This window comes from Babylonia areolata, chromosome 5 (genome assembly GCF_041734735.1).
Source record: "Babylonia areolata isolate BAREFJ2019XMU chromosome 5, ASM4173473v1, whole genome shotgun sequence".
Taxonomy (NCBI): Eukaryota; Metazoa; Mollusca; class Gastropoda; order Neogastropoda; family Buccinidae; genus Babylonia; species Babylonia areolata.
The window spans coordinates 56093837-56106009 of NC_134880.1; the positions used below are offsets into that span (position 1 = coordinate 56093837).

The following is a 12173-nucleotide window of genomic DNA, read 5'->3' on the forward strand; positions in this document are numbered from 1 at the left end:
TCTTGTAGTTTTATAACCGAGCTAAAATATCCCACAAGCATTATCATTATCAGTAACTCAAGGAGGCCGCGTCACTACGTTCGGCAAAATCGATATACGCGACACAACATCTGCTAAGCAGATCAGTGCCAGGGGGGCTCACCAGCAGCTTAACCCAACGCGCATAGTCAGACCTAAATAGCCTTGAGATGGCCTAAGTAGTCGGCGAGACGCTAAGCACCATAATTTGAATTCAGTGATTTGATAGTCATACCTAAGCAGCAATGGCTAAATTTGTGCGCCAGTTTATTTAACTGAGCAACTCCAGTGACATTGTCTTCCTTTGTGCCGTAAACCAGAATATAAAAGGGGGAGAAAAACGAAAGAGAACAAACAAAATACAACACCTGTCGACTGATCAAAATTAATTATGTTTTATGTAACCATGATCTGAACAATTAGCAACTAGTGTTTGGGGCACATCAGTAATAATCCTGTGCATATTCCAGGGAAATAACTCTAATGGAAATTTTCTTTTTGAAGACAAAAAAGCACGTTTATTTCGTCTGGCGGAAGCAAGGCCGTATTTTGACTGAGCCGTTTAGTGAGTTAGCAATAGTAGAATTCGACTCACCGATTTGTCTGACAGTGCCATTTATTTAGGCATCATGTCGGCTGAAGAAGGAGAGATAGAGGAAGGTGAAATCACAGACTCTGACTCCATGGGAGAAGAACAAGTATGTTTTTCGTTGGTTGAATGGGAAGAAATGTCCTCTTTTTTCGACAATGATTGTCCTAAGCTGACTTTCTTGTGCGACGATGTTGGATGCACTGGTTCACAAGAACTTGAAAACGTTGAAATAGGGCTTATGGGTCGCCTGCTTGAAGTAGTAGTTCGCTTTACTTTCACTTGAGCAGTTGAATTGGAGGTTTCTTTTGTTTGTTTGTTTGTTTTTTAAAGAATTGTATATATTACACATACGCTTTGACTTTGAGACTTTTTTTTCAGAAATAAAATACGTACAGGAGGCCTGCAGTTTGACATGGTTTGTGCAAAGCAGTAAAATGCTTTGTGACACAGACAAACTGAACAACGTCCTGAAACAATAAATCGTGAAAAGAACTACCCCATTTCCCTTTCCTCCACACACCTAATAACTGTTCATGACTGCTGGAGTACTGTGTGCAAATATCAGCAGCTTAGCCACCATGTGGTGCTGCATTTAGAACTATTGGATGGTAAAAGTACTTTGAATGGGCTCTTGTCAAACTGTTCAAGCTGCTCATAAAATGAATTGTGTGTTTTATGTAAGTATCACATGTATGGTAATAGTTTATATAGTGAGTGAAAAACTGTGGAAATTGAAATAACTTTAGGCAATACTTGAACCAGTACTTATCTTTTTCACATGGAAAATTGCGCACATGTATGCATGTAACACACATAGTGACATACACACACTCTCCCTCTCCCTCTCTCTCAATCACACACACACTCTTTCTCTCTCCATGCCTTGAACTGAAGCCCATCACCTGTAGGGATTCCTCGTCAGCCTCAAATTGTAATCTCTATCCAAGCTACATTGCAGCAAGAAAAGGAGAAACATGCTGAGCCATTGATTTTGTATACAGGTGACATGCTGCTCAGTGTGAGGCATCGCATTCCATATTTGGCAGTGTTTGCCCAGGCAATACTGACACATCATAGTTTTGGCAAAATACATGGTCCGTAGGCCTATTTGCTGACTGCACTGGTAGCCCTCCCGCTTCTTCCCTCCATGCCACCTGCATTTTCATTTTTGTTCAGCGGGAATGACAGTGAGTCATGAAGGCTTCACCTCTAGTTTTATTTGTATGCTGGAGATTCATATTTTGTGGGTTCACATACCCTTGCATAATTGATAATATTTTTTTTTAACAGTTATGAATTTTGGGAGTTTTTGCCTTTTATACAATACAGATTACTTTCATATTGACAGATCTGTGCTAAGTATCATTATATCCTAAGATCCTTATCGCTAATTTTTCCGTTGATATTATTTAGTGATACATAACATGTGAACATTGGAACAGTAGCCAGGTGACGATGTGTGTAGGGATCTGAATACTGAGTTGATGTTCACGTCTTCAGTAAATTTATGAACTGAAGTAATAAGTAAATAACATAGAAGTAGACTAGCACTTCAGTGTTTGGTACATTTATGAACTGAAGTAATAACATAGAACTAGAAATTAGAATAGCACTTAGACAATCTCATAAAATTTGTTCTTACTGATGTCATTGTTTCCCCCTTTTTTTCTTCTTCTTTTTTTTTTACAATGATATAATTATCAAACGGGTTTTGCCATGGTGGCGGTGGTTCTTAATATTGTCAAACAGTTGTTAGACTGTTTCTTAGTTCTGCCTTAAAAGTGCTTTACCGAAAGTTAATTTACGTAATAACTTATTTGACAGCTTCATTTGAGTGATATTTCATGTAAATTTGTGGCAGAAAGTTATTAATTACTTGGCTTTATGTTGTTGTTTTTGCTGTTTTTCTTTTATCATCTCATGTCTTTTTGTTTTCTGTTCTCACCCAGCAACCTCCCAAAACAGACAAACCACAAGCTCAGCAGTATTCCATATTTGACAACCAACCTAGAACCACAACGGCAACAAAAAGCATCCGTCGGCCTCCTCACAGTGAATCTGACAACAGTGACAACAACGATGATGGTAATTCGTCAGACGATGACAATACCAAGAAGAGAAAGTTTCTTGTGGGCAAGGCAGGCTCCAACCACTCCAAACCATTTGTCAATCCCAACTTTGTAAATAATGGTGGCAGAATGCCACCAGTTCCCAGACATAGTGGCAGGTCGATCTGGGGCTCGGTTCTACAAGAGCAGATTCTCACTGCCGAAGTTGGAAACTTCAGCATGGAAAAAAAGCTTACTGGTGATCGAGATGTGGAATCATATGACTATACACGTGCAAAAGACGATGACCGACCACACCAAGTGGATGAAAGTGAAATGAAGAATGCTGATGAGGACTTGTTTGGAGAAGTGATTGATTTGGAGAAAGTGGCGTTCAAACAGAGGAGAAACCTAAAGCGAAAGCATGTGGCAGAGCGTTTAGGAAAACGTCCGAGTGTGAAGGAGAGGATACAGCTGCCACGAGTCACGGAAAACAGCTCTGTGGAGGAGGTCACCTATTTTATCAGCAGTAAGCTGCAAGAGAACAAGGTCCATCTGATTAGTAAGTTATATTCATTCTTTTAAGATTTACAGATTATTTGAAAATTAATGAGAGCAAAGAAGAAAAAAAGATGAGTTTTTGGTTAATGTATATATATATATGTATATATGGGTAACAGTCTGTACAATAACCCTGTCACTGTGTATCAGTTGTGTTTGTGTGTGTGTTTATGTTTATATGTGTACGTATTTTATGTGTTTGTGTGTGTGTCCATGGAAAACTTTGACAACTTCTTTTTCTCTGTACTTAAACTGTAGACACTATTTTTACAACACATAACAATACAGTACATCTTTAATAATCCGATTGGAAATTACATGGAATAAGAATTGAAAAAAAAAAAAATCAGTTCTTTCCACATATTCTGTTTGTAACAACAATGCACTTTTGAGAAAGGCACATGTAATTATGAAGAATCTAACATATTTCCACAGTCATGTTACTGCACATTTTAGTGGCAGTTTTTTGGCATGTCTTCTTTAAGAACTTAACAGAATTTAAAGTGGTTGATGTTTCAGTCAAACTGTAACTCAGTGTGATACTGATAGCATTGTGGACAAGAGTGTGTGGGTGGTGGGGTCTGGGGGATTGCAAGTACATGCCTGTGCATATGTGTGTACTAGCAAGTGTGCTGTATGTTAATTTTGTGCATGTGGGGAAAGAAAGAGGGGAGGGCACACAGTATGTCTTCATGCATGTATTTTGTGTTTTTACACAGGAAAGGGAGAAATAGATATTATGATCATAAAATAATGAAATGCCATTCATTGTGGGCTGCTTAAGTTAGGATCAGCACCCAACCTTTGGTTTGATGAACACTCGTTTCTGATGGCAAGCAAAAATATCATTTGGATTGTTATGTACTGTTAACCACCCACCCCATATCCCCCACCCACTGCTACCATTGGTATTTTTTGGTTTTAATACTTTCATGTTGTTGTGCAGCAGGAATCACATGTGATTGTAAGCCTTGAAGTCTTTGCCTCTTGTTTTTTTGGTGTGTTTTTTATGCAGTGTCATGAGTATGCTTTAAAGTCTGAGCAACTGGTAATTTGTTTCTGGGGGATAAAAGTTATTTGGGTTCTGATGATATTTTTTCCATTTCCATTTTATATATTATTCATAATTCTGTCTTGGAAAAAATGTTCTTAATAATAATAATAATAATGTACATTTATATAGTGCCCTTTATCTCTAAGAGCTCAGGGTGCTTTACATGAAAGAAAGCTATTACAAGTTACATAAAACATTCATGACCACTCTTTTTCAAAAACCCCTCCCCCCCTACCCCCTCACCCCCCCACTCACACTCTCCCTTTCCCACTCTACATACATCCAAAGTGAGCTGACATGGGTGGTGTTGGAGAACAAGGAAGCTGAGAGTACTTAGGTTTTAAAAAGATGAGTTTTTAGTGATGAGCGAAAAGCAGAAATAGAATCAGATGCACAGATATGATGATGAAGGTTGTTCCATATGTGAGGAGCAGTAAAGAAGAAAGAACGTTCATCATAGGTTCTTGTATTGACACAAGGAAGTTTCAAAAGGTAACAGAGGAAGAGCGGAGATTTCTTGTGGGAGTGTAAACACTGATAAGGTCAGAAAGATATGTAAGTCCTGTGGTGTGGAAAGCAGAATAACAGAGACACTCAACTTTGTATTTAATTCTTGCTTCTGTGGGGAGCCATTGTAGAGTGCGGAGGTGAGGAGAAATGTGTTCAGTACGTAGGACTGTGAAGGTCAGATGGGCAGCATTGTTTTGAAGCTTTTGAATTCACTGAAGAATATTATGTGGACAGCCTGTGAGAAGAGAATTATGGTAGTCAGTTCGTGACAGCACAAAAGCAGAAGTAAGAGTTTTAATAGTTTCAACAGAAAGGTACTGACGGATAAAGTTGATGCGACGAAGTTCACAATTGACTATGCATATCAGATTTACTATCTGAGCATGCATGCTGAGGTTTGAGTCAAGAATGATTCAAAGGTTCCTTGCTGATTTAGAAAACTGAACTGTGGCATCACCAACCACAATAGAGGCAGGAAAAGAAGTAGATCGGGACATTCTTGCAGAAGAAATAATCATATTTTCAGTTTTGTCATCATTCAACTTTAGTTTGTTGAATGTCATCTAGGATATAACATGGAGAATACAATCCTGCATTGACAGAATCAGACTGTGTACTTGGTTTGGTTCTGCAGACTTTTGTAGCTGAGTATCATCAGCAAAAGAGTGATGAAGAACAGAATGGCAAGAAATGACATCAGAAAGAGGAGCTGTGTACAGAACGAACAGAATGGGGCCCAGGACAGAGCCTTGTGGCACACCATAGGATATCAGGGTTGGATCAGATTTAAAGTTCCTAACAGAGACAATCTGGAAGCGGTTGGATAGGTATGAAGAAAACTGAATGTTTGATTCTTCTTCTTCTTCTTCTTCTTTGTTCGTGGGCTGCAACTCCCACGTTCACTCGTAGAGTACACACGAGTGGGTTTTTGCATGTAAGACTGTTTTTACCCCGCTATGTAGGCAGCCATACTCTATTTTGGGGGGAAAATGTTTGATCAGTGTATAGTGTTGTGTTGTTTTGTTATGATTTACCTTCATCAGTTCATGTATCATTTTTATGCACTCTGTCATTTGTCTCACAGAACGGGTTGTGAGTGTGATTGGACGAACCAAAGCACTGTCATTGCTGGCAGAGACAGAGAAGGTGGAGGCAGGGGGGGGCATGTTGATCATGGTGAGATCCACACTGTATTCTTCTTAACAGTATCTACTTTTATTCATGTCAAGTTAGTTTCTGGTGGTTCGTACACGGAACAGATGATGCAGTGTTGTTTTTAATACTTAACTCATTTAACACTAACAGTGTACACACACACACACACACACACACACACACACACACACACACACACACACACACACACAGATATCTTCTTATACAAATAATAGCCTGCAACCCAGTTTTTTTTTTAGTTATATTTTACTTTAGTTTGATTGTTCATTATGCCCACTTGACTGGCTCAGAACAAATCACTGGGTCATTCTGTCAGCCTCATGACACAAGAACTGGAAACCTGTACGTAAGCACAGCAGATTTCTGACAACAATCAGCAGTCTGCCAATGAAGAGCTCGTATGTATACTGTCTAGTTCTGTGACTTGGGCATTGAAAAGGTTAACCTTTTGTCTGCTGCTGACAAGTATGCTTGGATGGAGGACTGTTGCTGAACTGAGATAAGATTGAGGTTGTAAGTGAGGATACTGGTCACCATTTTGTATTTGTTCTCCTTCCTCTTGAAACTGCATTACTTTTGTTCATTACAATCAATCACACCTTGTATTTCTCACACAGTTTCAGTTTCAGTTTCAAGGTTTCAAAGCATACTACATCAAATCTGTTTTGAAAAAAAAATTCAGAGATAAGGAGAGGATGTTGCAAGATCTTCCCTGGTGGATTGTGTTCATCCTGATCATCAGCCATTCTCATCACATCACTGGGGGCACAAGGCATGCAGGAAATATACTGTATCCTACATAATTCTATTCTTATCTCCTTGCAGTTGGAATCTGTGACTGACAGATTTCATTTCAGCAAGGTTTAGCAGTCAAGGGGTTCAGTGTGTGTCCTTTTGGTTTTTGGTGTGGCTGTGGATGCTTGGAGGGAAAGTGTGAAAGATTCCCTGCCATGGTGTTGACTGTGCAGAATGGGTCAAGGCGCCGCACACCTGGTGGGGTGTACCTGACACTGCTCAAGATGGACAAAGGGGTAAGCAAGGAGAAGCTGGATGAGATTTTTGAGGAGGAGAACAAATGGACCTTGGAGCTCAGGAAGCGAAAGAAAGCCAGGTAAGACCTTGGGTGACTTGCACTTCCTAATGGAAAAAACATAAGTGACTTAATGGGAAGTGGGAATAACGTTTGGGGATGTCGGGTGGGGTGGGGTAGGGGCAACAGGTGGGAGATGTTCTTCTTCTTCATTTGTGGGCTGTGACTCCCACATTTACTCGTGTGTAAATGAGTGGGCTTTTATGTTTATGACCCCTGCCATGTGTAGGCAGTCATTCTTGCATTTTGGGGGGTTATGAGGCTACTCAAACACACACTCTTGGGTGCACAACATACACAAACACACACATAAACACTACATCTGTCACTGATGGGTTTAAAAATACCTTGTGTAGCACTTGCATTTGTTATGATTAAAATCTGCATGATATCCAGCTACACCACACGTAAGATAATGTATGATTGGTACTGCTTCACATGTGTCAACAATAGCGTCACAAGCAAGTACTTCATTTGCTGACAAAGTAGGTAATGGCAGCAGTGTTTTACTGGTGCTGAAGTCATCATTACAAGCAGAAGGTCATAACACTTAAGAAGTGGATGGAGATAAAGAACACAGAATTTCTAACAATGAAAATGATTTGCTGGGACATTCAGACACCCACTTGACATGCTTGTTTTGTGTGTCTTCAGAGCACGCAGGCGTAGGAAGGAACGGGAGGGTCCAAGAAAACCATCAGCAACCTCAGCTGCAGCAGCAACAGCAGACGACAAAGGAAACAAAGGATCTTCCATGGAACTGTTGGAGGACTCCAACTCTCGGTCCAGTGTGGAGGGACAGACGGGCAGTCCCAGACATGATGCCGACCATCTTTCAGACACTCAGGAGGGCTACGAGCCCAAGGAACATGACAGTGCCAGATCAGACTCGGAGGAGGAGGGAGAGGACAAAAGCGAAGCAGAGGATTTTGAGGGTCAGCTGGCCCGTGAGCTTAAGCGCCAAGCTAAAGAGACAAAGGTGTCTTCGGCTGGTGGTGATGCTGATGCCATCACTTTAGACGATGTGCTGGACCTAGAAGTGGAAGATGATTTTATTGATTGATTTGGATGAAAGCTATGTTGACTGTTCAGTTGGTGTTGAGGTTTTTGCTTTCTTTGTTGTTGAGTATTTTTATTGATTTTTTTTTTTTAATCTATTTTTATTTTATGCAGTTCTGGGTGGGAGGTGGGGAGATATGTCAAAACAGTGGGTGCATAGAGTTTAAGATCTGTAGTGGAGAAATTTGAATAGAATCAGTAGAGTGGGTGTTCAGCACGACTTCAAAACAGCCCAAATAATGTCCATTTAGAGTTGAAGTTTGAATGATAGGACACCAGAGCAATCAAACCATGTCCATGAGGTGTGGTTCAAGTGTGTTCACTTGTACACATTTGTGTTCAGTTCTGACTTCTTAAAGAAATTTTGCTCAAGCAACCTTCAAAATAGTTTGCATGTATTGTATGTGTGGGCAAGCATTTGCAAATCTGTCTGTGCAGCAACAAAATAAAATATATAGTGAACCAAAAACAGGAATGCTGTCAGTGCTGGTTTAATGTTCAGTTGGCAATTTATTTAATACACAAAGAATACATTTCTTTTTTTCTTTAATTTTTTTCAGTGTCAGCCAGGCTGGCTATTTCTGTTGCTCATCGCACATTGTTTGATGTTGTCTGTTACATTTTAAATGTGGTCCATCAGGCAAAATATGTATGCATACACAGACGCTATGCAGGTGTTCACTGTCAGAAAGCTGTCATTTTCTCACCTCATGTTTGCTGAATGTGAGGAAGCACACATCCTCAAATGTGTACAATATAGACATGCAAGTGTGCATATATACTGACACACTCATACACTCTTTCAAAAAATAATTCATGCTGAGATGTAAACTGGCGGACACACACATCCAGTCTACAAACATCCACATGCATTAGTTCACCAGTTTGCTCTTACGCATGAACACACACACACACGCACACATAAGCTCAGCTTAATTTTCCATGTATTTTTAAGTGATCACATAATGAGTTCTATGTTGTGGTTGTGTGTATCCTAGATAAGTATTCATGAGTTTTGCTTTGCTGCCTATGACAGGTGTGTGTGTGTGTGTGCGTGCACGCATAAAGAAGGGAATGTGCTTTTCATTATGTTCTAGACTGACTTATTCTATTGATAGCAAAACAAAAATTGTGTATTTGTATTTGCAACATGCCAGTCTGTGTCGTGAAGGGTGAACTGTGACTAATCTGAGGTTTTGAGTGGTTTTGAGTTGATTTTCTCGTCTTATCTCAGGAAGAGAAAAAGGTCCGTGAATTTTTAAATCTCTGGTTTTCATGTTTAACTTCTCAATTGATGTTACAGTAGAACTGGGAAACTTCCAAAAGGTTGAATGTTTTTAACTTACTTGTGTTAATGGCATTCTGCTTGGCACAGGGGCCCCTTTTTTTTTTCTTTCTTTTTTGTTGTCTGATATCAATTCTCTGTTTTTTGACGTTGCATATTAGTGGTATTCTGTCATCACAGTATTATAATTTTGCGGAAATATCAGAGAATCTGATAACTTTTTATTATTAAAAACCTTTTTTTTTTTTTGTCAAGTGACCATAGATTAGAAAATTAAGGAAGCTGACTGTAGAGTGGAAATGGTGACCTTGTTGCAAAGACAAATAGCTGTAAACATTTTTTAACCATATTTGACTATTTGAGCTTTCAGTGTTAATATATAATAACAGAATTTATATAAAATGCATATTGGTAGTAATTTGCATAGATATAATTATAAAACTTTTTATATTAGCAGTAATATATCCATAATTGTACGAAAAACTGGGGTTGTGTTTTTTTAGCTTTTGCCATAGAGGAACATTGGCTTTCATTTTTCGTTCCTTTAAATAGTGAAACGATGGACAATACCCTTTGGATTTACAAGGTGGTAAAATGTATGATAGCTATGTGCCATCACGTTTGTATGGGAGTGAGAGAAATCATAGTTCATTTAAATTATAACATAAAGCAAAAAATATATCCACAGTGAACACCAGGCGTGTCTCTTTCTGGGCCATCGCAGACAGTTTATGCGGTGCAATGTTGGATAGTCCATATACATGTGGTGTTTAATTACTTGTAACAACTTGACCAAAAGAGCTGAGAGCTTATTTTTCAGTCAGTCTTAGCCAGCATGAGAGTTCTCAAATTCCCTGGTGGGTGAGAGATCTCTGTGGTCAACATTTGTGCAAGTCTCTTACTTTGTTAGTTTTTGAACTGTTGCCTTCATTGCTGTTCACAAGCTGATTATTTTTAATTATCCTATAAGACATTAAGCTGATGGGAAGTCTGTTACTGCACGTAAAGTTACTGGTTACTTGTTAGGGTTAATTCACTGTCACTATGGACACAACATTGATACAGAAAAATTCTCCATCTCTGACATCATTTACTGACCTTAGTATAATATTCATTGTCTCACATTTCATTGGAGAATCATATTTAACAAGGATTTTATTTGGCTTTCACTTTGTTTTGCAATGAAATATATTGAAGAGAGAAAAGAGTGGTTAAGACTTGAAGCTTTATACAGATTAAGAATCAGTAAGTATTTGGTCATGAAATGAAATGAGACTACTGGCACAGTTAACACAGGTTTCTCAGATTAATTCAGGGTCAAATAACCCCTAATACAGGGTCAAATAACTGAGGAGCAATGCCTTTGAGATCAGTCTATTTCAGTGTCTATATTTTGCTGACTATGGTGTTTCTGTTACTTTCCGAAAACCCAGATTATCATTTTTAGTGCTTTGGTGGTGGCTCTAAACAAAAATGAAATAAATTATGTGCATTTGCTATAATATTAAAAGCATTAAGTCAGTAGATCAATGTTTACATGTTGATGGAGGTAAATTACAACACATATTACTAATGAATATGTGTATGCCACATTCTTCAGCAGCTAAATACCACATCAAAAGAGATTATTTTCCTTGGAATTGGTATTTCTCAAACATAAGAGTGGTTTGAAGAGTAGGCCAAGTCACATATGTAACTGTTACATAGTTTCAAGAGGTGGGAATACCTTGAATACTTAATTTCCAGTTTTAGAACCATTGTATGGCTGCAAATGTTGAGAGGTGGGAATGCTTTGAATATTTGTTCTTCAGCAAACTATTAAGATGACTGGCATGTGTTATTTATCCTTTATTATGTTAAGAAATATGAACATAATTTAAAAATGTAACTGATATTCATTTGATAAGCATCTTTTAGAACTGTTTACAATTAATTTACATCACACATGCTTTTTTACACACAAATATATTGAGATTTTCAATATTAAATTATCATAACCCATAGAAGATCTCATAGTTACTGTATATTGGGAGTAATAAGTATTTCAATTTTTCTTCATGTTCAAAAATATATTGAGGGTGAAGATTAAGGTGCTTTAGTAAACTATTTGTATTTTGGGAGCATTGAAAAGTAATTGTACATTTTTGATAAGCATGCAAAAATATATGGAAACTCCAGACTGAGAAATTCAGATTGTGTTCTTTCTTTCTTTTCTTTTTTTCTTTTTTTTTAAATTTTTATTTTATGGAATACATTGTATGTTATTATGATTTTATTCTTTGCAATGCCATTTCTGATATTAGATTCTTTTGTTTGTTTTGATGAGAATAAGTTTAAAATTGTAAAATAGGGTTTCCAACATGTCAAGGTTTCTTTTCGTTGTTGAATTTTGTTGTTTCCAGTGAGGAAAAAAAATGACATTGAAAGAAAATACATGTGGGCAGAGGCAGACTTTTGTTGCATGTTCTTACATGTCAGACTTGGTGGGAATGTGGGGGATGAGGGGGGGTATCTTATTTCATAATTTTGTAAAGTTAAAAGTCTGATAGCCTTTTACAGATGTAGGGACAGTGAATTCATATATTCACTGTGTCATAGATTTGGCATAGGATGGCTGGGCCCAATCCTTTCATTCACTTGCTTTAACTCACTCAGTACGGCCAGTCCTCTCTTCTCCTCTACACAGACCCCTCGGATGTCCAGTGGGTGTCTGAATGACCCAACCTTTAGCTTCCGTCATCAGAATTGTGGTATTCTTTGTCAACATTCACCTCTTCAGT

The 12173-nt window shown here is 38.3% G+C and overlaps 1 protein-coding gene across 1 annotated transcript; it reads left to right on the top strand.

The window, feature by feature from the left end:
- The first annotated feature begins 549 nt into the window (after positions 1-549).
- On the top strand, positions 550-11834 carry LOC143282197 (uncharacterized). The gene is made up of 5 exons (XM_076587787.1): positions 550-716; positions 2560-3220; positions 5868-5959; positions 6928-7070; positions 7704-11834. The coding sequence occupies exons 1-5, from the start codon at positions 648-650 to the stop codon at positions 8110-8112; spliced, it is 1374 nt and encodes a 457-aa protein (XP_076443902.1). The 5' UTR covers positions 550-647; the 3' UTR covers positions 8113-11834.
- The last annotated feature ends 339 nt before the right edge of the window (positions 11835-12173 follow it).

What these genes read in the sequence shown, in the direction of transcription:
- LOC143282197 (XM_076587787.1), top strand. Translation starts at nt 648, where the DNA reads ATGTCGGCTGAAGAAGGAGAGATAGAGGAAGGTGAAATCACAGACTCT. An exon ending in ACTCCATGGGAGAAGAACAA is followed by an intron (nt 717 to 2,559) that starts GTATGTTTTTCG and finishes GTTCTCACCCAG; the next exon opens with CAACCTCCCAAAACAGACAA. An exon ending in GAACAAGGTCCATCTGATTA is followed by an intron (nt 3,221 to 5,867) that starts GTAAGTTATATT and finishes TTTGTCTCACAG; the next exon opens with AACGGGTTGTGAGTGTGATT.